This window comes from Lissotriton vulgaris, chromosome 11 (genome assembly GCF_964263255.1).
Source record: "Lissotriton vulgaris chromosome 11, aLisVul1.2, whole genome shotgun sequence".
In the NCBI taxonomy this organism is placed as follows: Eukaryota; Metazoa; Chordata; class Amphibia; order Caudata; family Salamandridae; genus Lissotriton; species Lissotriton vulgaris.
Genome location: NC_141699.1, coordinates 101507370 through 101533093, shown reverse-complemented (window position 1 = coordinate 101533093; position 25724 = coordinate 101507370). Strand labels below are relative to the sequence as shown.

The following is a 25724-nucleotide window of genomic DNA, read 5'->3' as shown; positions in this document are numbered from 1 at the left end:
GGACCTGCTTTTAAAACGGGACATAAAGTTAGCTTTCTCTGTACTTTTTTATTTTATTTTTCAAAAGCATGTATTGCACACAATAGAAATGTGATTGCATACCAAAAATATATACTCGGTTGCATATCTTCAGACTTAATGGAAAAACAATTTGGGTATGGTTTAGGTGTATGAGAACTGCTTTATATACCCAGTGCCTCAGTTTGATTTTTGAAAGTATTGGCATAGAAGAGATTTTTCGTATAGCTAGGACATTTGTTATGTGGAATATATGTATTTGAAACCAGCATTGGCAGAGCCGGTAGGTGTCACCTACAATAAAGCTATTTGTCAAGGTTGTGTTTCTTTAAAAAAATTTATTGTAAGCTGCTGGCTGGATGGGAAACAACACAGAGGTAGGGCGCATGGGGAAGCAGCATGGACAGAGGGCATGGCGAGGAAGCACTTTGACACACCCAGATCAGACTTAATCATTATATTTTTTTAATTGTCAAGGCTAGTCAGAGGGGCAGCAAAGACTATGGTGGGGAGGGGGTGCTGTGGAAAAGCTGACAACAACGGAGGCTGTAATGGAATGCCTGGGTGAAAGCTGATCACACTCCTGGTGACTTAGATTGGACCCATAGACACTTTACCATAGCTTTCTACAGTTGGACTTGCACTACCCCTGACAGTCCCTTTGTGTGCTTTTCGATTTGTAGATCAGTACAATCAGCCATTTCCATTTGAAAAAGTGATCCTTTTGCCGTGCTTTTTTCACATAGCGGGTTTGGACACTGCTATGCATGTGGAGAACTGTATACAATATAATTTAGGAAAGACTGAATACATTCCTACTGGAATTTACATTCTCCTCCGTAACATAACATCCTAACCCTCTGCTCACTTCAAACTGCTCTTTTATTTCTTGCACAAAAGTAGTTAATCATCAACACTCATCTCTACCTAACTTAACTTAAATACTTCCACCAACAAACACCTCAACTAATTCAAATAGTGGATCATTTTAACAAAACAAGACTAAAAATGATTACATTCCTTCATGTGTGAAAGTATTAATGAACTAAATCAGTTAACTAACTACTAATCCATGGGTTCCCGATTTAGCATGCTTAACTCACTAAAATAATCTCTTCAACACCGTGTCAGGGGTTGTAAGCTCCATATAAAAGCTGTTACATACGGTAGAATATCTGTCTTTGATTACATTTTAAATGTAACGGAATGTAATATAAGATGAGAAGGTATAGCCTTTGTATGCACATAGGCTAATACAGGTCTCCGTGATCATGCCAATAAAGTTCCTATTGAGTGTTGGACTATTTATGGTTCTGATATCATGTAAGAAACACTGAACAAGAGATTTAGACGTTGAGGTAAGCCATCCATTTGAAATATTGACTAATCAGTGTTTTCAGTTCTAAGAAAACTAGAAAACAAGGCTGCCGATCTGCCTCCAAACATAAACTAAAAACATGAAGCAAAGGTGTTGTGTGGCTGTGTCATTAGGATGGTATGAAACAACATGCCTGGGTTTGAAGCCAGGAATAAATATGTATAATTTTACAAAGATGTAACTTAAAGTGCTGTTGCTTTCTTGAAGGTCTTCGTTGAAATGTGGCTGCACCATTACTCGCTGGAGATGTACCAGAAGATGCAGCTGCCTCAAACCAAGGTAACCTGTATAACTACACCAGCATTGAATTGCATACTGTGAGGTGTTAACCCTTGGTACACCATTCACAGCACATTGATAATGGCAAGAACTGGTATAATCTGCAAGGACCCACATGTGCACGTTGGTCAGAATTTCCTCAATTGGTCCTTCTGGCAATATATTTAACAAGCGTACAGAACCTATCCGGTATTTTCATCTGGACCTTGGCACAGAACCTAGTACACTCAGCACACAGTTGCTTTGTAGCCCTTTGATTCAGAAGTGCAGGTTAATCTATGTGTGACAGATTACTTGTAGAGCTTTTGGAAATATTTGTAGCTCGAAGTGATAAGAAGCATAGTCTGAAGATGCTGGAGTTATCTGCCCCTTATACTTGATTAAGCCAGTCTTTATTTTACTTTTAGTATGTTCCATATTTTGACATGTTTCTCTTCATCTCCCAACTTAGCAGTCCATTTTGGGGCTGAAGTCTAGTTCTGGGCCACCTCTTGGAAAACCTTAAGGCTCCACCCAACATCATCTTGCTGACCCTTTCAAGTAAAACTGCTGCACTTTTGTGCACCCTGTGAATTGACTCGTTTGTGCTGCAGAGAGTGGATCTGCGGCACGTTCCTCTCTACCAGTGGACTGCCAGTGGTGCACTACTACCTGTGTACCGAATCCACTTACTTTTTCCTCCACTACAGAGTGTTTTTTATTGCTTTGTGGCAAAGCTAGAAATAAAAGTTATGCTATGTAATAGTTCAAACACTATTGTGCACTTGTTTGTCCTTTATAGAAGGGTCCAAAGCGTCAAAAGTAGCTAATCATTCTTACACTAACCTGCCTGGATTAACATTCTCTGCTTCTGGCCTGAGTTTTCAGAAAACATCAGTTTAGCATGTATTAGAAGAAAACATGCTTACAGCTGTAGAATTATGCAGTAATGACACAGAGGCATATGCTATGAGAGACACAAGTTTATTTGGTTTCCAACTCCACAGCTCCATGGAGAATTATCGCTCCAACCTCCACTCTACAGTTGAACATGAACATTCCACAGTAGAATAGGTGATGTCACAAGGAGTGACATAGAGCTAACCATAGAGTATAACATACATCATCTCCTTAACCACATCGCTGCTGCGGTGATTTTTGCGCTGTGCGGCTGTTTTCCATTTTCCGCGTTACATGACGAGCTCAGCTCGTCATCCGCACACGTCACCCGTGGCTGATGACGAGCTGAGCTCGTCATCAGCATCGAAGGGGTTAATATACAATACAAGAAATATATATATATATGCATAATACACAAAAACGGCTCTGAAGAAATCTAAAAGGAATGAAAAATAAATCTATCTTAACCATAAACAGCTAAGCAGTAAACTATGTAAATATACTCACACTAAGAGCAAAAAGGAAAAACACAAAGAGTAAAAGAGCAAAAAAAAGAGAACAAAAGAAAGTTACACTTTATAAAACTTTATAAATAAATAAATAATGCTAAACATGTTATTCAGCAGAAACACAATGCCTGAGAGAAGAAAGCTTTCTTCCAAAACTACTACCATCCAAAGTGTTTTGGAGGATTAGCCTTTTTGTTACTTCTGCGTGGTTCATCTGTTTGACCAACATCTTTGACGCTAGTCTTCTCTTAACTGTTCATCTTTAAAACTACTTGCTTAGGCAATTTATAGACTCTCGATATGTTCCACCAATCCTTTTTATTAACTCGAACAGCTTAGCGTGATACAGCATCCATTCTTACCTAACTTAGACAACCGCTTGGCAACATTATGGAGTTGACGGATTCTAACCCAATCACCTATTTGCAGTTTAGGTGCTTTCGCCTGAATTCCTGTACCTTCTTGTTCTGCTCTTTTATCATCCAGCATACCTTTGGTATTGATTTTTGATTTATTCTCACCAGCAGGCAACATATGTAAACCCCACTTCCTCATTCAAGCAGAACACATTTCAAATGTAGCTACTCTCCCCCTCAAAATTTCTAACGCACAATTTGGTGTAGTGCGATGTGCCCATAACATACTTAGTATTGCTTTTAAAAGATCCATCCTGTTGCAGCCCCCTGTTTACACTCCACTAAAATGCGGTTCATGCGCTAAATAAACCCGTTCACCTAATGGTGGGAAAGAGCTACTCATCGATCCAGAATTTTGGACTTTTGCAAAAATTCACTCATTTCTTTTGATACAAACTGTACTCCATTGTCCGATACGATTTCTTTATGAAATCATTCTCTTGCAAAAATACTCAGATAATGTATTATAACACCCTCGGTGTTGGGATCTTTCATAAAATGCACTTCCCACCATTTGCTCTAATAATCAGCAACCACAACAACCTATTTATACTTGTTGGGCAATATGTGAAACGGTCCAATAAAATCCACTGCAATTTTCATTCATGATCCTTCTGGTAACTCCAAAACCTGACATGGGTTAAAAGTTTTAACCACATTGTCTCTGGTGCGGCATATCATACACTCAGAAATCTGATTATCCATTGAGGGCCATCAAAAGACATTTTGAATTCTCCTGTAAGTGTTGGGGTGTCCCTGGTGATCTACATGTCCTAAATCAACAATACGGCCCCTTAACTCCTCCAGTGGAACAAACTTATCACCTCGCATGATCATATTACACTGACAAGTCATCTGCAATTTTTTGTTGTATTTCTCTTGGCAGGTTCCTCTCCTCAGGCCATTCTTTCATTATGTAGTTACTTACAGTAGTGAGTAATTATCTAACCTCAGTTGTTAAAACCGCTCATATTCTGAGAACCCACCACTTAAACAAACATCAATACTCATGAAGAAATATCCTCTCCTTCCAGTGATAAAGGAGACCTAGAAAAATCGTCTGCTTGAATAATGTCACCCCCCGTATATGATCAATCTTGAAATTATACTGAAGCAATTTGGAACGCAATCTGGTGATTTTAGGTATGAGATCTTTAACTAAATGACCAGTTTGTGATCTGTCAGTAATGTAAACGTCCTGCCCCACAAAAAAACATTTACACCTTTTTGACTGACCAACAACAAGCCAACAACTCACTTTCAATTACTGAGTCGTTTTTCTCACTAGGACTCAAAGCCTTAGAAGCAAAACCCACATTACAATCTTTCCCTTGCTTCATTTGAATTATCATACCCTCAAACCATTTAAACTTGCATCAACAGAAACAACACATTTCCTGGAAGAGTCAAATGCTGTTAAGATTTTACGTGCTGTATGTTTGCCCTTGATTTGCTCAAATTCTTCCTTACACTTGTCAGCCCACTCAAAAGTCACCCTTATTCTTAACAAACCTTGCATGTGTTCTGTTTTGGCAGCAAATTTGGAGTAAACTCACGTATTCTGAGAAATGAAGATATCTGTTCCTTACTGGTAGGGCAAGTCCATGATGTGGCTTAACTCCATCCTGCGAAGTGAGATGTCCCAGATATTCAGTGGACTGAACTCCAAAAACATATTTTTGCTTGTTTGCCACAATCCCCACTTCTTGTTATCAACTCAACACAAGCTTTTGTAATACTCTTCACAGGTTTTCCCTGAGAACAATATATTATCCTAGACAACAACAGTGCTTTCTACCCCTTCTAAAACATTTTCTGAAATACAGCAGCTGCTGAGGCCAAACAAAATGGCATTCTCATAAATTGAAAAGTGCAAATAGGGGATACAAACGCAGTGAGATATCATGAACTGGCATCTAACTCCACTTGGTAATAGACCGACGCTAAGTCAATTTTTGAGAACACTTTGGCCCCTGAAAACTTTAATATTATGTCATCAATTCTTGCTAAAGAATGAGAATCTGCTTGTTGCCCTTTAAACTTCCTAAGTCCACACATACTCTCAAACTTCCATTCTTTTTCTGTTCTTCCATCAAAGGCAAAAGCCATAAAGCCTACTCAGTTGGCTCAATCCCTCCTGCCTCATTCATCCTCCTCAATTCATCTGTTAGATAATCTTTCACACTAAATGGAACAAAACACCAGTTATGCTTAACAGGAGTGACCTGATCTTTAACTTTGATCATGTGTTTGAAACCTTTGATACTCTCAAGTTTCTCAGTAAAGATATCCTTGAACATGTTAGCCCCAACCCTGCCCCACGTTGTCACTTGTCACTCACAAGGGAAACTTGTTCTTTGGTTCCTGGTCTTAATGTTGATCCAAACAATCCTTGGTGGTACCACCCCAAAATATTAAGACCATTCTTGGCCACATTAAAATAGTGGCAAAGCTACTTAAAATGGAACAATCTTTGAACGTCAAATATGATACAGTATTTCTGTCAGGTGTTTTAAGTTGTTTTATTAACCCATTTTTGACCAAATAACTCTGATAGCATGGTCATGTGCGTATCGGAATCTAATACCAGCTTTATATCTCTCCCATCTGCAACAATGTCCTCATATAGATCTATCTGACTCATCCTTCACCACTGGCACCAGATCACTCATGGACCTTATAACAACCTTGCTACTTTCATCCTTCACATAATTGTCATAAACAATATTGACTTTATACTTAAATAAGCATACCTTTGCAGAGTGCCCTTGTTTACCACATGTGCGGCATGAAGCTTTCCTTGGAAGACATAAACGTCCATATGGGAAGTGTGAAGGACACCCACATTAAGAACACCCATGTCTTTGAAAATTACTCTTATCCAGTATTATGGGTATCTTTCATAGATTCACATGCCTGAATCATTCCCCGCCGTCGAGGTGGGAGTCCCCGGTACATAATAACAGTAATGTCATATAGACATATACATACTAATAGGCCAGAGGCCTCACATTAGTGACCTATCCAGGTCCTTTTGTCTACAACATTATGAAACCCCCCGATATCTTCTGGGGGTGAATCCCCCTGTGCCTGGTCTAGGGATGACGGACATTCAATAACATAGTTATTCCACTCGTCATCCGGTTTTTCTCCCTCCTCCTGTTGACCTTCTTCATCTTCTCCTACTGCTCCCTCTTCTTCTTCTTCATCAGAAGACGGTATAGGAGGCAAAGTCACAGGATCCGGGCGAATGACCAGCGGTGGTGGTCTAGAGCGAGGAGGAGGAGCTGATGTCACAAGATGTGGAGACACTACCGTGGAAACCGCTGTTTGTAGTCCGCTATAAGAAATTGGAGGTCCGTGACTATGGAGGCCGGGAGGCACACCATACGTTGTGAAGGAGGCGGCGGTTGATATTCCTCCTGGTATGGCTCTTCTGCCTGACCCAGGTCTTCGCAATCCGAACTCTCATGGACCTTGACATTGAGATGTGATGGACTTGTTGCAGTGTGGAACATGGACCATCATCAGAATCCTCAGTCTCCAGTAATTGGACCGGTGGCAGTGGCTGGACTTTGCTAGGAGACGTAGTTTCTGGGGTCAGCGTACGCGTTGACATTCTGAAGTGAGTATAAGTGTACTTCAGCCTAGGAGAGTCTTCCGTCGACGGGCCCGTCGACGGGGTGGTCATCGGCGGTGGGTTGCTGACAGCCACCGCAGACATCTCTCATCTTCGTCGACGACGGCGTTGTCGGTAGCGTCGTCGACGATGGCTTCTTCGTCGTCGTCGTCGGCCTCGGCGACGCTGGTGTCGACGTCGATGGTTTCGTCGACAATGACATCGACGACGTCGATGGGATCTTCGTCAACAACGATGGCTTCGACTTCGTCGATATGGAAGCTGTCGTTGACTGAGGCGTCGTCTATGCTTTTTTGACAGGAATTATAGATGGAATAGACCTACCCGTCGACGACAATGCTGAGGTAGTTGTTGACAAGGTGGTGAAGGCTGATGCTGTTGACGTAGAGATGGATACTGTCGACGCTGTCACAGGCAAGGCAGAAGACACCAACACAGGCTCCTTGAAGGTGGCTTTCTGAAGAGAAGTCTTAACTGCCATGGCTTTTGGATGACCCTCTGAAGACTTTGGCGTCTTCTTTTGAGGTGGCATATCAGACGGACCTGGAGATGTCGGTCTTGGCCTTTTGGCAAAGGAATGTGAGCTCCTGAAGGAACACTCGCTCTCACCTGAAGAGACTGTCTGATCCTTGTTCTTTAGTCTCTGAAGCCACAGGAGCAGGCGTTCCTCTCTGTCTTTAAAAGTCTTGACAGAGAAAGTGCGGCAGACCTTACAATCCTTGGCAGAATGATCAGGGTAGAGACAGTAGAGGCAGTCTTCATGTTTGTCATCTTCATGCAGTCTCAATTTACTACACGAGGCACAGGGTCTAAAGAGCCCTTTTTTAGGAGTGGTAGACATAGTTGACTCTAGCACTCCTCTACAAGAGTAAACTTGAAGAGAAAAATATGGAATAAATCCAGAAATACCAGAAAGCTGAGCAGAGCTCAGTGGAGACTCCCTTAGCACGACGTGCCGTAGAAAATCTCAGGGACTAGGGCTCCTTCCAGGAAGGTTCTAGAGGGTGGTAGTAGCTGATTGACTCCTGGCCAAAGTGTGGTCCTTTTTTACAAAAGGACCTGGATAGGTTACTAATGTGAGGCCTCTGGCCTATTAGTATGTATATGTCTATATGACAATACTGTTATTATGTACCGGAGACTCCCACCCCGACAACGGGGAATGATTCAGACATGTGAATCTATGAAAGATACCAATACTGGATAACTGCAGTTACAGGTAAGTAACGCATTTTTTTTTCTCTACTTTTGATGGCACCACATTTTTGTTGTGTTTAGCTGAATAACTGTTTGTTCTGTTCCTTAATTGCCCCCACAACCACGTTATCTGTCTTCACCAACTCTTTAGATTTTTCAAACTGAGTAGCTTCTCTTGCACCTTTTTATCTCTACACCTCACAATTTGATTTCATATAATTTGCGAGGGAAAAGTTTCAAAATGTCATTCAGATGCCAATATGCGTAAGGCTGCTACATATGCATCGATACTCTCATCACATTTCTGTTCCCTAGTAAAGAATGTATGCCTTGACACCACAATACTACCTTGTAAGTCAAATTGTTTCTCTAATCTGACCACAGCCTCTTGAAAATAATCTAAAGCATCTTCTCCTTCATCTCTTTCCAGTGGTGGCAAATGTTTGAGAACAGTTTGCCCCTCAAATCGTAGATTATGTTCTAGAATATATATTTTCTGTCCTGCTCCAAGTCTGTTTCCACCAACTGCCCAGTGCCATACTTTCCACCTAACTGGTGGGTTTCCTGGAAGCTGTAAAAATGGTGGTTATGGATGTACATTTTGTATATTGTCCATTTTGGAAAAAACTGTTTTCTTTTCATTAACCTTACTAGTTGGAAATGCTACAATAAATTACAAAAATAAATGAAATTATCAATGTACGTTTCAATACCCTTTGAGTAATGGGCAGCTTACAATGCATGCCATGCTTAGTTTTCTTTTCCTTTTTAAAGAACCCAACAAAGGTGAATCTTACTTTCGTAGATAGTATAGGCTTTGAAATATTGCATGTCACTTATAAGCTTAACTCAGAATGCACTCCACATCACTAGTTTCACTGTTGCTAATAACATAAAAATACTCATTGTATGTAATCTGTCGCTATGGGACATATTTAATTGCTAAAATGCACTTGCAGGTGTAGCAAACAAATGGCGAGAATAATAATATGTAAAAGCTGTTGCTACAGAACAAGTATTAACTACTTCAATCCAGCTGCATGTGTGGGAACAAAGAAGTGAATCAGAATAAAGTTGTGTGCAAAAATGACACGTGCACTATGCCCAACACTGAATCTACTGATCCCAATGGCAATAACAACACACAGGAAGGAAATGAATGAAAGGTCAAATAATCACTGATTATTCTCCAATAACCCCTTAAGTCTGTACCACAACAATTTCCCTGCTGAGAAAACACCTGCCTGGCCAACAGCTTGCTTTGTCCTTCCAGTAGACCTATGTTTCACTCTCTCTTCACCTCACAATGCGTGCGGTTCTCTGGGCTCACTCAAACGACCCTCTGTGCAGGCTTACAGCACTGACCTTTTCCGGCACTGACACTGTCCTCCAACAACGTTGCGCTCCACGATGCGTTCCACGGAGCGTTCACTCAATGTGGAGCCTCTGCGTTGACGTTCCTTCACTGACCTTACACTCCAAAGGGACTTAACAGTGCGTTCAACAATGTATTTCACAATACGTTCACCACCTTCAACGTACAGCCTCTGCATTGACGTTGACTTCCACTTGACACTGATGGTGTGCTCCACAACAAACTGACGATGTGCTCCACATACCTTGTAATCCAACGGCTTTTCTTTGAAATGCTGATGTCACCATTCAATCCTCCGCCCTATACCAGAGGCAGTCATGAAAGTACACGAGTCAGCTCACACAGTGCTGGAACAGATTGCATACTCTTACTAATGAAATGAAGGTAATTCCAAATAGTTCCAAAAGCATGACAAAAGCTCCCACAAAATATGTTGATCACCTGGTGTTTTCTTAAATATGCTCAAATTCTAGAATGTTGAACCAAATCGTCACACATTTTGTAGTAATGACGCAGAGGCATGTGCTATGGGATAGAAGTTAATTTGTTTTTTAACTCCACAGCTCCCAGGAGAATAACTGCCTTTCTACAGTTGAACATGAACATTCCACAGTAAAACAACTTATGTCACAATGGGTGACATAGAGCTAACCTTAACCATAGAGTATAACATACTGCTCATTAACAATAGATCTTCTAGTTAATGCATGGTCATAAATCTATCCCAGGTGAGCATTTAGAATAGACTGCTTTCATCATGTGACGACCGGTTTTGATGTCAGAACTATTGCTAAATAGGCCTTAAGTAAACATGACTTCTTATTGAACTGGTTAGTGAGAAGCTATCCTTCTAGTTCATCCTTTGGTACTGAGGATTTTAGTGGCTGGTTATTGCCACTATGCTGAAGCACAGCAAGTCATACGTATGACACTTTTTGCAGTTGGCTAGGGTGCACATTCTTCACCAGTAATGTGTGCTTGATGGCCATCATTGCTCTGTTGGTGTTCCATGCCAGTCATATGACAAAAATGTTTGCATTTACTATCAAATGTTGTTTTATCTCTAAAATATAATCTAATTCAATATAAGTGTTTGATTGCAGTGTAATCACTTGACCAGTTCGACCTTGGGTTTGCACTTACTTTCATGTCTCAGGTGTTTATGCAATTGATTCAAAACCTTGTGTGAGCTTTGAATGTATAGAGAAGACATACTTCGACAAAGAAGCACTTGCATCAAATGGCCACTGAAGTTCAATAGGAAAGTGATATGTAATTATCCAAAGGGACAGGATTATGTTGTGTTCATTACACTGGGAATACTTGGTTCGAGGCATGTGGGCTGCTGAATTCATATCTGTGCATAGATCGCCGCCTAGTGTTGGGTCCGGATGATTGCACATTGTTGTCCTGGAAGAGTTTTCGAAGTATCACGAGATAGGTGGCTCCTCCCCTGGACTACAGTGCGCATGGGCATCGCCTCCATCCCCAGATTGTTTTTTTCCGCCATTGGGTTCGGATGTGTTTCGGTTCCCTCTGTCGGAATCGATAGTTGTTTAACTTTCCTAACTTGAGACCAAAAGGTCTTTAGGATTAGCGTCGGTATTGTCCATCGTTCGTGTTTGTTTATTCATCAGCTCCGAACACTTGCTGCCCTTCCGCGTGCTGTCGGCGCGGACGGGCCTACACGACGCTCCAGACTACTTAACATGGAACGAACTCCGTTTAAGAGGTGCCCGGTGTGCACCTCAAAGTATTCACACCTCGACGTGCACCCAGTGTGCAACAAATGTTTGTCGCCGGACCATGATGAGGCCAGGTGTATGGCCTGCTCCAAGTTCCGGTGTAAGAAGACTTTCAAGCTTCGTCGGGCCGCTAGACTCCAGGCCCAGTTATCAGCGCCCCCGCCAGACAACATCTTCGAGGAAGACGATGGTGACGACACCGTCTTACAAGTTTCGGACTCCAGCCCGGCGTCAGAGGATGAAAACTACGACGCGGGGGACGAGGAGTTTGATGAAGTCGTCGGAGAGGTACGGGACGACGACGGGGCCATTGCCACCGTGGAGGATAGCTCAGAGGAGGAGCATCCTCAGACTGACTCCGGGGTCAATCCCCACTATACGGCCCAGGTCGAGGGATCGCCTTCGGGCCTTACCCAAGACCTCAATACTCGTCCCACGGCCCCGCCTACGGGCCCGGCCACGGACATTGGTGATGCGCCACTCCCGGTGAAGAAACCGAAAGTGAAGCCATCGGGGTCCACACCAACGGTATTGAAACCGAAAGTGAAAGTCGCACTGGTGGGACAGAAGGCTCCAGAGGCCGCAGCGCCTAAAAGGCCCAAAATGGCCGCCGACATCAAGAGCCACGCCAAGATGGCCGACCCGAAGACCCCGGTGTCGAAGCCGAAGGCGAAGACGACCGACGCGGCTGCGTCGGTGCCGAAGATGGTCGAGGTCGACGACCCGAAAAGAGCCTCGAAGAAGCGTCAAGACGACCCCAAAGCTCTGGCTGCGCCGATTCCGGTCGTCAAGGCCAAGGGTGGTGATGTGTCGGCTCCGAAGACCGTGCCTTTGATCGTCGACCCGACTCCAGACTCGGGGGAATCGCTCGAGCCGGTCCAGCCCTCCCCGTCCTTAACCAAGAAGGTCACGGAGTCCCTTCAACGTATTTGGAAGGACGCAGTGGCTCCCGAACCGAAGGATGTGGTGCCGAAGCCTACACAGAAGCCGGCAAAGGCGCAGACGCCGATCCACTTCACGCTGCCGCCGAAGACGACGCCGAAGGCATTCGCTCCAAGGCATGGGGCCGGGGTGCCCTTGAAGCTGGTGTCGACGCCCAAAGCGTCATTGGTGGTGCCGAAGCCTCGGCTCCAGCCACTCGCAGACGAGGAGCGTCGAGAAGTTGTCATCGACTCCAACACAGGCAAACTCTCTCTCCTTAAAAGGAAGATCACCCCGGAGCCGGTGTTAGAACATTTTCGTATTCCACTCAAAAAGAAGTTGGACTCTGCGGGTACTTCTGCCCCTATGGAGCCTGCATCTCCACAAAATCTAGAATTCTCACCGACTCATTCTAACACTGGGGAAGGTGATGGAGATGAGGAGGACGAGTACAATTATCCAGCGTACTCGGATCCGGAGGAGGTCAATGAACCTTGGTCTGCTGGAGGCGACCCTGAGGACCCTCAGTCGGGTCACGAACCGCAGCTTTTTGCAGCGAAAACTTCTCCAACAGAGGACTCTGCAGCCTTCAACGCTCTAATTGAGAGAGCTGCGGCGAATCATGATGTCGACCTCCATGCGGACCCTGTGGATGTCGATTTTCCGTTTGACACTTTCTCAGTGGCTGAAAAGTCGGTCAAGACATTGCCTATGCTCAAGGGAGTGCTGAAGCACGCGCCGGAGGTTTTCAGGGAGCCCACTTGGGCGCGAGTCATCAATCCTCGTATTGACAAAAAATACAAGGCAGCGCCCACTGATCCAACGTACATCAAGGGACACTTGCCACTGGATTCTTTGGTTGTATCCAACGCACGCAAGCGGGCAAACTCGCAGACCACGGGTGATGCTCCTCCCCCAGACAAAGAATCGAAAATCTTTGAAGCCTCAGGAAAACGTATTGCTGCGCAGGCAGCTAATATTTGGCGCATTTCAAACACGCAGGCCCTACTTGCACGCTACGATAGGGCGCACTACGACACCCTAGAAACACTTCTGCAACACTTACCTGATCAGTACAAAGAGGCAGCTGAAATGTTGATTCAGGAGGGGAAGCTAATCACCAATGCTTCCATTAAGTGTGCACTGGACGTGGCTGATACCGCCTCCAGGGCTATAAACACTAGCGTGTTACTGCGTAGACATGCATGGCTTAGAATATCAGGCTTCAAACCAGACATACAGACAACCATCTTAAATCAAACAGTTAATCCAGACCACCTGTTTGGCCCTGAAGTGGATGCAACCCTTGAAAAAATGAAGAAAGACACGGACTCTGCTAAGTCTATGGGGGCCCTCCAGTCCCAGCAGGTTAGGGGTGGTTCTTTTCGCCGCTCCAATAACAGAGGCACCTCAAGGGGTCAGGCATCACAATCCACGCCGTATTATAAAAGCAACACCCAGACCTCATACACTAACAAGGGTAGAGGTGGTTACAGGGGCAACAACGTCAAAGGCAGGGGACGTGGAAACAACAGCTCCAGGTCCTCCACCACCAACAAACAGTGACGCCTTGTCACTGCCCCCCGACCACACAACACCGGTCGAGGGGAGACTCCAGCAGTTCCTGCCCGCGTGGAAATCCATCACCACGGACAGGTGGGTCAAATCTCTTATCCAGTACGGTTACTGTCTGGAACTTACTTCCACACCACCAAACATACCTCCAAGAAACCGTCCTATGTCCGGCGAGCACTTGCACTTGTTGCAGCAGGAGGTCAAAGTCATGCTGCAAAAAGGAGCAATAGAGCTCGTGCCACTGCAAGAAAGGGGAACAGGAGTTTACTCTCTGTACTTTCTAATCCCCAAAAAGGACGGATCCCTCAGGCCCATCCTGGACCTCAGGCCCCTCAACTGGTACATTCTGTCGGAGCACTTCCATATGCTCACGTTGCAGCAGGTTCTCCCTCTGCTCGGCAAGGGGACTTCCTGGCTACGCTAGATCTCAAGGATGCATACTTTCACATTCCCCTGCATCCTTCACACAGGAAGTACCTCAGATTCACGATTCAAGACCAGCACTACCAGTTCAGGGTTCTGCCTTTCGGGGTCACCACAGCGCCAAGAGTTTTTACAAAGTGCCTGGCGACTGTGGCGGCGCATCTAAGACGCCAGAACGTCCACGTCTATCCCTATCTGGACGACTGGCTCATTCAGGCACAGTCAGAACAGCAGTGCGCCGACCACGTGTCCCGCACCATTCATCTCCTGCACGATCTGGGATTCTCACTGAATTACCCGAAATCCCATCTCCAACCCGCCCATATACGGCAGTATCTGGGCGCGACAATAAACACTCTGGCAGCCACTGCGCAGCCAAACTCAGTGAGAATCGCCAGTATCCAGACGCTGATCCAACGATTCAGACCTCAGCACTCGCTTCCAGCGAAGGTGTTCATGCAGTTGATAGGCATGATGGCCTCCTGCATCTCCATCGTCCCGCACGCGAGGTTACATATGCGTCCGCTCCAGGAGTGCCTAGCACGTCAGTGGACTCAGGCTCATGGGCAACTAACAGACCTAGTGTTGGTGAGCGGTCGGGCGTACAACTCTCTGCATTGGTGGAATCCACAAAACCTTTGCAAGGGCCGACCGTTTCAGGAGCCAGTGCCACAGATTATCCTGACAACGGACGCTTCTCTCCAAGGATGGGGAGCGCATGTACTCCTCTACACAGTGCAGGCACTATGGACACTGCAGCAAAGGAAGATGCACATCAATGTATTGGAACTGATGGCGATCTTCATGGCCTTGAAGGCATTCAAAGTACATCTGTGCAACAAGGTCGTGTTGATCCGGACGGACAACATGACGGCCATGTACTACATTCAGAAGCAGGGAGGCACACACTCTCCGCAGCTGTCTCATCTGGCTCAGAGCATGTGGAAGTGGGCCATTCAGAGGAACATCTTCCTCATGGCGGAGCATCTCCCAGGCAAGGACAATCAGATGGCGGACCTGCTCAGCAGGCACAGCCACCAAATGCACGAGTGGGAGATACATCCATCAGTACTCCAACCGTACTTCCAAAGGTGGGGTCATCCAGAGATAGACCTGTTCGCCACAAGGGAGAACGCAAAATGCCAAAGCTTCGCCGCCAGGTTCCCACACCCGCAATCGCAGGGCAATGCGATGTGGATGAACTGGTCAGGCAGATTTGCGTACGCTTTTCCCCCAGCACCTCTGATACCGCTGGTGGCACGCAAGCTCAGGCAACACTCGATGACTCTCATCCTGGTTGCTCCAACGTGGGCTCGCCAGCCATGGTACACCACGTTTCTGGAACTTTCCGTGGTACCGCATCAAAGGCTTCATCTCACACCCAGCCTTCTGACGCAGAGCCATGGCGACATTCAGCACCCAGATCCGCAACAGCTCAACCTGGTGATCTGGCTCCTGAAGTCCTAGAGTTTGGCTACCTCAATCTTCCCCCCGATTGCATGGACATCATTCGGGAGGCAAGGAAGCCCACTACTAGAGCATGTTATGCGGCTAAATGGAAGCGGTTTGTCATTTATTGTGTAAACCACGACATTGACCCGCTGGATGCTTCCATTCAGAACATCATTTGTTACCTGTTCCATCTATACCAATGCAATTTGGCGTATTCTTCCATCCGCATTCACCTGTCTGCAATGGCCGCATACCTCCAGAATAGGCAACACCTATCACTTTTCAAGGTTCCTGCTATCAAGGCATTTCTGGAAGGACTCAAAAGGGTCATTCCACCACGGACACCACCAGCTCCAGAATGGAACCTCAATGTGGTTCTTACAAGGCTGATGGGTCCTCCCTTTGAGCCACTGCACTCTTGTGAGCTTCAGTTTCTGACTTGGAAGGTGGCTTTCTTAGTAGCAATTACATCGCTACGGAGGGTTAGTGAGTTACAGGCACTCTCCATCCAAGAACCTTTTTTCCAAGTACATGCCAACAGGGTGGTGCTCCGCACTAACCCTAAATTTTTACCCAAGGTTGTATCTCAATTCCACATAAACCAGACAATTGAGTTGCCAGTGTTTTTTCAAAATCCTGAGTCGCTGGCGGAGCGGATGCTCCACACCCTTGACGTTAAAAGAGCTTTAATGTACTACATTGACAGGACAAAGGATTTTCGAAAGACCAAGCAACTTTTCGTTGCATTTGCCTCACACCACAAGGGAAACGCTATTTCCAAAGCTGGTATCGCTAGGTGGATCGTGAAATGCATTCAGATCTGTTACGCTAAGGCTAAACGCACTCTCACAATTCCACCAAGAGCCCACTCCACCAGAAAGTTGGGGGCCTCTATGGCCTTCCTTGGGAACATTCCCTTAGAGGATATTTGTAGAGCAGCCACATGGTCTACCACACATACTTTTACTAAACATTACTGTGTAGACGTGCACTCTAAACAGCAGGCAGCTGTTGGTCAGGCTGTTCTCAAAACACTTTTTCAAACTGCTGCAGCTGGCACGGGCGGCCGCCAATGATAGGAGGACTGCTATGTATTCTATGCACAGATATGAATTCAGCAGCCCACATGCCTCGAACTGCAAATGCTACTTACCAGTATGCATCTGTTCTTGGCATGTAGGGCTGCTGACATTCATATCGCCCGCCCTCCTCCCCGGCGCCTGTAGCAGCTGCAGTATTCATATATATATATGCTCATAGCATGGTCATCACTCACATAGTTCACTCCATCTCGGCCAATGGCTAAAAACAATCTGGGGATGGAGGCGATGCCCATGCGCACTGTAGTCCAGGGGAGGAGCCACCTATCTCGTGATACTTCGAAGACTCTTCCAGGACAACAATGTGCAATCATCCGGACCCAACACTAGGCGGCGATCTATGCACAGATATGAATGTCAGCAGCCCTACATGCCAAGAACAGATGCATACTGGTAAGTAGCATTTGCATTCTCTTCCATGGGGTCCTCATCAATAGTCATAAGCATTGCATAGCCTCGCCTACTTGCGGGGACCCCAGAGCATGTATTAAATATGTTATATATGTATGTAAAAACATTACTCTACGTAATACTTTTATCAACATATATATAGCAACATTCTCTTGTAGAGCTATTCGTGCCGGTAGCACCCTACTTGAACAAGTTAACGTTTTTGATTACCTAGGAATATGTGTATCCCCATCAGTAAAATGGGATGCACAAAAGGAGAAGGCTAAATGACATCAGATATTCCAATGTAATCATATTAGCCATATGCACAGAAAAATATTGTCACGGCAGATTGCTCCTGCACTTGAACTTATAACTCTACGGTTTTGGGGTGCCTAATGTATTTGTATAGAGTTGTGGGGGACAGGAAACATATCGTCTTTAATAGCTGTGTAAAATCGATTACTTAGACATCTGGTTGACCTCCCCAGCACCCCTCTGAAACCTTTGTATATGGATCTGGCACATAAACAATTAAAACATAAGGCAATGTACAGATTGATAATGTTCTGGTTTAGGCTATGGACTGTAGAAGTGCTGGAGACCTACTGATAGACTCTGTTAGATCTCCTGAGATTTCCTAAAGCTTCATCAATAAACTGGTTTACCACCCTACGGAAATCTCTGTCAAAATTGGACATTGATGCCTACTGGACAAACCATGAGGCAAATCTCGAGAAAGAAATTAAAGAAGTGTTTTGGGATTCTGTTTCAAAATAAGTTCTTTCAGCCCCAATATCCAGCTGGACTGAAGTCTTCCTCAAATCTAAATGTTCTCTGTTCTTTGAAACAACCATTGACAAAATTGTTTTACCGATGGCACGTAAACTTTTTCTGCAGTTTCGCTACAAAACACTTCCCACCAATTTGTTTTGTTCAAAATGGTCCAGTTACAACGATTTTGTTGATTTGTGTCCCACTTGCAAAGATAGTTTGGAATCCATACTCCATTTACTCTTTTTTTGCCCAACTTATCAGTCGCTGAGGAAAAAATAGATTTTTCCGTTATGCTCCTTAGTCGGCCGAGGGCATTACCTAGAGGTCTTAAGACTTTTGGGTACTGATACTAGACGGCCTATTGTATTTGGTCTTGCTAGAGACTGGCATGCCCTTTGGATTAGGCGTAGAAAATTATGTAGCTGAGACTCTGTGTTTTGGAAAGCCTTGTCAGACCAGAATGTTATCTAACTTTTTAAAACATTTGTTTTAACTTGCAGCTGTAGGAACTCTAAGCATTTCAGTTTGTGCCACATATGCACTTTATAACTGTCCTGGAGGCCTTGTCAATTTGAATTTGTAATAATGTTTGAATGCATTATATTCTACATTTTTTCATCCATATATTTCGGTGTATATATTTTAGACAATCGTGCTGTATACTTTTTAGGATCAATGTGATCGTAATAAAGCTGTTGAAAAATGAAAAATATATATATATAATATATAATTTTTTTTAAATTTGAAATCACCAACAAATACCAAGATATTTCTGTCATAAACACACAAAAAAAACATAAAATGATTTCACAACCTTTATTCAAAAGGAAAATGAAAGGGAATATGAGACATTCTTTAGGCTGCATTCAAAGCGTAACCAAAAAAAACGGAACTGTGAACTGGAACTGTGCCTTTAAGACCTCACAGGACCAAATACATACCATCATGCCGCACAAGTCAGTTCTTTTTTCTGGCTCCTACCGTTAGGATCCTGGAGCACTGAGCTTCTTTTGTTTGACATTTTTGTCAAGAAAACCTTCAAAAACGTCAGTTTTCATCTTTAACTGAAAGATCTCAGTACCTAGAGTACAGAGAACGGTTTTTCTGACAGGAAATATATGTTTTGTCTGCCAGCCATGCCTTCACTCTTTATGAAGTACCCCTATTATGGAAAAAAGAAGGTGCAGACTGATCTCCACTCATTCTATATCCTGTGTCTTCCAGACTCCTGTCCTCATAACCAGAAACTGTCCAGGTGAACCCAGCAGGTCAGAGAGAAAATAAGGATGCAAGGTCTCCGGGATAGAGGAATTGCAGGATCTTCAACAAGCTCAATCTACTTTCAAAGAGCCCTCTTCGCATCCTAAAACGGCCCACAGAGTAGGATCTCAGGAGAGACTTCAAAAGAGGCGAACCTGATCGACATCGAGAGGTAAGACGTCGAAACCGGAGAACATACCTGTTAGTTCTTCATCAAAAGTGGCATCGGAGCATGCTCAATGTCGAGGCACAGATCACCCTCAAAGGACTTTGTCAATGTCCAAGCCTCATCGCTAATCAACGTCTAGACCTACATTGCCATCAAAGTGCTCGTCGGTTGCAAGGTCGCCGTTGAGGCACTCACCATCTGTGACGTACAGATATTTTCCGTCAACGTCGAAACCAAAATCTCTGTTGACACCCTCGCTGTCTGCTAGACACTGGTCTGGGGATGTTACGCCATCAAAGGATACACGGCCTTCATCGACTTCAAGAACACAACGGTTGAAGCCGAAAAAGTTGAAAAAACACACTACATCTCAAGTGCCATTGACGTGAAGAGGTCGTTTGACGTAGTCTGAGTTACAACTTTTACCATCTGATTCAGTGGAAACAAGGTCTTGTTCACCAGCTGGACCCCGCTCCTAAAACACCACTGAATGTCTCTCCACTTTGGCTGGAAAGCCTGTGCAAGAAACATGTGCCTCATAGCTCGGACTCGGATTACTCGTGGATGTACTCCCCATCCAGGGTTACCACACTACACCATCACCTCCACATACGTCTCCTCCTGCATTCTCCCTGGACTCTTCATCAACACTTCCAGAGAGACGTCTGGCTGCGCCAAGGACCCTGCGAAGATCTAGGTGTCCTCTAAGCTATGGTGTCCTCTTTGGAACAGGTAACCGCTGCTTCCCTGCCTCCACGGATTATTGTGATCAGGTTGCTAACTATTTCATTGATAAGATTGATAAGGTATATGCCACCTTTCCAGAAAGTAGTAGGAGGCTTGACCCCGCGTCTAGTACAGAGATTCCGTGGACCATGGATAAGTTTGCCCTCTGGTGGAAGATGAAGTCCTTGGGCTGATGGAGGTGGTGAAATCTGGGTCACTTCTTGATCGGCCCCTCCAAAATGTCTGCAACTTGGAAAGAAAATGATCGCTCCTGTTATCACCTCGCTACTGAACCTGTCCTTTAGCACGGGGCAGGTTCCCAGTAATTTGAAATATGCCATGGTGGTTCCTCTGTTGAAGAAACCCTCATTGGACCCATTCTCCCGGAAAATCTAAGACCCATATCTCTACTTCCCTATGTAGCTATAATTGCAGAGAAACAGCTGAAGAGTCATCTCTTGAGGTTTCTGGAAGAGAGACGGGTTCTTCACAATACCCAGTCCGGCTTTAGGCCTATGCATAGTACGGAGTCCACTATCCTACTGGCAACCGAAGTGCTGAGGGCTGCAGCTGACGAAGGTCGGACCACAGCCTTGAATTTTCTGAAGCTAAGTGCCGCGTTTGACACGATATCCCACGGCCACCTACTTGAGAGGCTACAGGAGATCGGAATTGGAGGTGTCACGTGGACCTGGTTGAGGAATTTTTGAGAAACTAGATTCTTCCATGTTCAGCAGCATCCTTTCAGCTCCAGGGTGTGTCCTTTAAACCAGGGGTGCCGCAGAGTTCGGCTCTCAGCTCTACCCTGTTTAACATTTATCTGCGCCCACTTGCAAATATTGTTTTGAGACATGGAATTCAGCTGGTGTCACTCGGCTAGTTGTGACCCTGGAACTGAAGGAATCTGGAGGGGTGGCCGATTTCAGAACTTGCCTGGGAGAGCTTATGGATTGGATGAGACTAAGCTGCCTCCAGTTAAATGCAGGGAAGACTGAGGTGATGGTGGTTGGAAAACAGCCCTCTCTTTGGTCGCAGCACTGGTGGCCAAATGCACTTGGGCCCAGTCCAGTGCCAAAAGCCAAGGTGAAAAATTTGGGAGTGTGGTTCGACGAAACTCTTTCCTTCTCCGAGCAAATATCTGCTGTTGCCGGGACATGTTTTGGCATCTTAAAGATGCTACGTAAGATTCTTAAGACCTTCTCCCCCTGGATGCTAGGAGAACTATTGTACAGGCTTTGGTCATGTCTCGCCTTGACTATTGCAATGACCTGTATTTAGGGGTGACTGCAAAAAATGTTAACATCTTGCAGAAGGTCCAAAATGCCGCAGCCAGGTTTATCTTGACTGTCCCAAGGAGGGCCTTGGTGGGAGAAGCTTTGAAGGAACTGTATTGGCTCCCTATTCGGGTCAGAGGTACTTTTAAGGCCTTATGCTTTAGTCATAGGATCCTTAGGAAAAGTGGGCCACATTTTTTACTTCCCCTCCTGACAGTCTATCAGCCTGCTTGTAATCTGAGATCGCTGGGCAGTGCAATATTGACTGTGCCCCGGGTGCGGAAGGCGCGGGTCAGCGGGAGATCCTTCGCTTTCCTGGTAGCTAAGGCGTGGAATGAGCTCCTAGTGGATCTGAGGACATCTGAGTCGGAGTCTCTGTTCCATAAGAAACTGAAGACTTGGCTCTTCCGTCACCCCCCAGGAGGCTAAAGTAGCAGGGTGCCTTCTTGTTGGGGTTATCCCTGCTCGTGGGCAGCTAGGGAGGATTGTTGGGGTTCATTATGTCCTAGCGCAGGGATACTCGGGTCGGAGTAACCATTGCGCTCTATAAGCTTCCTAATAATAATAATATGGTGTGGGTCAAAGTCTGCCACAACCAGATCTCATTCCAGTTCTAGAAAATCTCTTCATTCCAAGTCACGACATAGGAGGCCTAGAACACCCTCCTGGTCCATCACCTCTCGATGCTCCGTGAGTAATTACTCCCCTCGTTAAAGGACACACCTCCAGCAAGAGTGTCCCCGATAGATGACATTTCAACGTTTAATGACGTTCTGATTAGAGGCACCTCTAAACTAAATATTGATATCCCACGCTTACCACCTCATCTTCAGTCATCTTTGAAACTAAACATCATAAAGCTGTATCAAGATCTTAATTACCTCTGGTTCTGGGACTTTTAGAATCAACAATGCACCTTTTTTTTAACCCCGGCAGCCCTACGAGCCGCTCCATTGTGAATTTTGAAAAAGGGTTCAGCTTTAGACCAAGATCCTCTGTTCTTGAGGACTGATCCCTCTCCTGATTCAGTTATAATAGCTGCTGCACACTAGACGCATTCTGTTGCATCTTCGTCCCCAGTCCCTCCAGATAAAGACAGTAAACAAATAGGCTCCATTGGAAAGATGTTGTGTGGGACATTGCTTCTTTCATGGTAGTTGCAAGTGCCTCTGCCTTACTGGGTTGATATGATAGGTCGTTGTGGGACTTTCTCAATAGATACATCAAAAAGCTGCCAAGGAAGACAGACAAGACTTCCAGGAAGTTCTGCATGAAGAGGGATTAGTCCCCAACCAAATAATATGTGCAGCCGCCGATGCTTCAGACCCCCATGGTCATGGATACTCACATGGCATCTGTGCGAAAAGATCTTCTTGGCTCCATCTCACAGGCCTGAAACCTGAAGTCCAATACTGAATCATGAATTTACCATTCACAAGGGATTTATTATTCGGTACTCCATGTGGATGAGGACATTTCCAGGATGAAATCTGAACTGGACACTCTCAAAGCTCTAGGCCTGTACAAGAAAAAAGAATTCAGAAGCAGATATAAGCCTTATGATAGGCGGTTTTATCAGCAGTGGGTTTAAAACCCCTCACTGGGCTCAGCAATAACAATCCTGTAACAATAACAATCCTGTTCACTACCATTCTCGCAGGCCAGCCTCCTCTGGAGAGGATCGCAGTGTCAACCGGCATTCTCTACAAAACCTCCTTCCAAGCAATGAGTCCATATTCCCCCTTCTCCATTCCCAAGTACCTATAAGATTGGTACTCAATCACAAGAGGCAAGTGTGTCTTAAATATTGTTTAAAATGGTTACTCACTTTGCTTCAAATCCCCTCCTCGTGCTGTCCCACCTACAAAACATAATATCAGGGAGACCTCTTATAAAAAGAAGGAAGAGGAAAAAAGGTCAGAAACAAGAATTCAGATCCATTCTGGACTGGAGTGTATTGAACAAATGTATACACAAGGAAAATTTCAGGACGCTAGCTCTACTCCAGATCTGCCCACAGCTACTTCAGGGGGGATGTAAGTGCTCTATATATGCCACAGGATGTTTATTTCCACATCTTGATTGCCACAAAACACCAGAAGTTCCTACGCTTTAAAGTAGCATCGAAACGCTATCAGTGCAAAGTGCTACAGATCGGCCTGAAATCGACTCCTCAAACATTCTCAAAATGTATTGCCGTGGTCTCAGGATCTTCAAGGAGAAAGAAAATATCTGTCTACCCTTACTTAGATGATTGGCTTATGAAGAGTTCCTCCCCACCACGAACAAAAGAGCAATATCAAATTTGTATTGAGACACTGCAAAATCTAGGTCTCCACATCATCAGAAAATCTATAGTGTCCAGTCCAAAACCTTCATTACTTGGGGGGGTTACTCTAGAAACAGTAGCCTCAAAAATGTATCCTTCATAGGAGAGACTATTCTCAGTCAGTCTGAAGCGTCGCAATCTCCTGCACACTCTTCATCTATCTGCCAGACAGATTGCGTCTCTACTAGGATCCAGGCCCTCTTGCATTTTCATAGTTCCCCATGCAAGATTGCACATAAGACCTCTACAACAATGTCTGATGAATCAGTGGTATCAGTTTTCAAATCACTGGGAAGACAAACTGATCCTATCACAAACTGTAATCTAGTTGTTACCTTGGTGGTCTCGGAGACAAAACCTACTATTAGGGTGCCTTTTCACCAGGACCCTTCCACACAGACACTAATCACAGATGCCGCTCTCCAGGAATGGGGCACTCATACGGGTTCCCTTCAGACTCTGGTCCGACAAGGAACAGAAGTATCATATCAACATGCTAGAACTGAGTGCAGTTCATCTAGCCCTAAAGTCCTTCTATACATAGATAACAAGACACTCTCTCTTTGTCCAAACCGACAACACGACCACTGTGTGTTACTTCAACATTCTTGTCCCCTTTCTCTGGAAGTGCTGGTTATTTGTAGGCGGCTCATAGCCATAAACTTGACAATATCAGCCATTCACCTGTCAGTAGTCCAGAACATTCAAGCGGACTCTGTCACTATTTAAGCAAAAATCACAAACCAATACACAAAACCTCTTTACACTATCTCACGTGGAAAGTGGCGTTTCTAGTTGCCATTACTTCAGCACGTAGAGTCAGTGTGATTCAGTCTCTGCGTGCAACAGAATTGTATACAGTTATTCCCTCTAATATTGTGGTCATAAGGACTCATCCTAGTTTTCTTCCCAAGGTGGTTTCGGACTTTCACATTAACCAAACTATATCACTGCCAACTTTCTTTCCTAATCCTTCCACCCCAGCAGTAAGTGCCTTGCATTCTTTAGACATAAAAAGAGTGCTAAAGTTTTACTTAAACAAAGGATATCAGACAGTCTGACCTGCTTCCTCCTCCCCTTTGTTAGCTATGGTCCAATGAGAACAGGCATAGCTTCCTCCAAGCAAACAATCTCTAGGTGGATAGTTTCCTTTTTAGTGCAAAACACTAGAACAGAGGTATAGGGCCAAGAAAGCTGCACTTTATCCAATGTTTTGTGGTACAATAAGTTTGTTGTGGGTGCTAGGAACTTGAAGTCATATACCCCTAGACTCCCAACATAATTACAATCCAGCTCAATGGTTCAGCACCCCAGACAAAGTACAGTTCACAGTAATAGTCAAAAAAGTAATTAGGAAGAAACAATTCAGTAGGACTTCGTTTTCTTTCTTGCTTTTATTGAAAGTCTTCATGTAAAAAAAGTAGCCAACGCGTTTCGTCCGTAGGACTTCTTCAGGGCGAAAGATATTGAGGACGTTTTTGTCAATGGTTTTCTCTCAAGACTTTTTAAATATATTTTCAGAGCTTCAGGTGTAAATGGCATTAATGGCCTAATTATGGAGAACAGTAGTCAAATCCTTTTTCTCAAAACTTTATATTCAGAACTTCAAGTGTGCAAGGCATGAATGGCCTTATTATGAAGGATAGCAGTCAAATCCTTCTATGCATCATGATCAGTAGGCCATCAGGGAAGTTTTTTTCATTGTCCATAACCCATTTGTATGGCATTCGAAAATATCTTGTTTTCGATCACAAGCAGCGTGTGTGTTCTCCCTCGGTCCCAGTCTCGAGTTTGTAGTTCAATGTATTCTGAATATAAAGTTTGGAGAAAAAGGATTTGACTACTGTTCTCCATAATAAGGCCATTAATGCCATTTACACCTGAAGCTCTGA

General features: G+C 44.6%; 1 protein-coding gene across 2 annotated transcripts in view; it reads left to right on the top strand.

Moving 5' to 3' along the window:
* The window catches only part of SMPD4 (sphingomyelin phosphodiesterase 4), a 601593-nt gene that overhangs the window by 178257 nt on the left and 397612 nt on the right, over positions 1–25724 (top strand). For both annotated transcript variants that reach the window (XM_086942783.1, XM_086942784.1), the window contains exon 10: positions 1604–1675. In XM_086942783.1, the coding sequence (XP_086798909.1) occupies positions 1604–1675 (72 nt within the window). The remainder of the gene's footprint in view (positions 1–1603; positions 1676–25724) is intronic.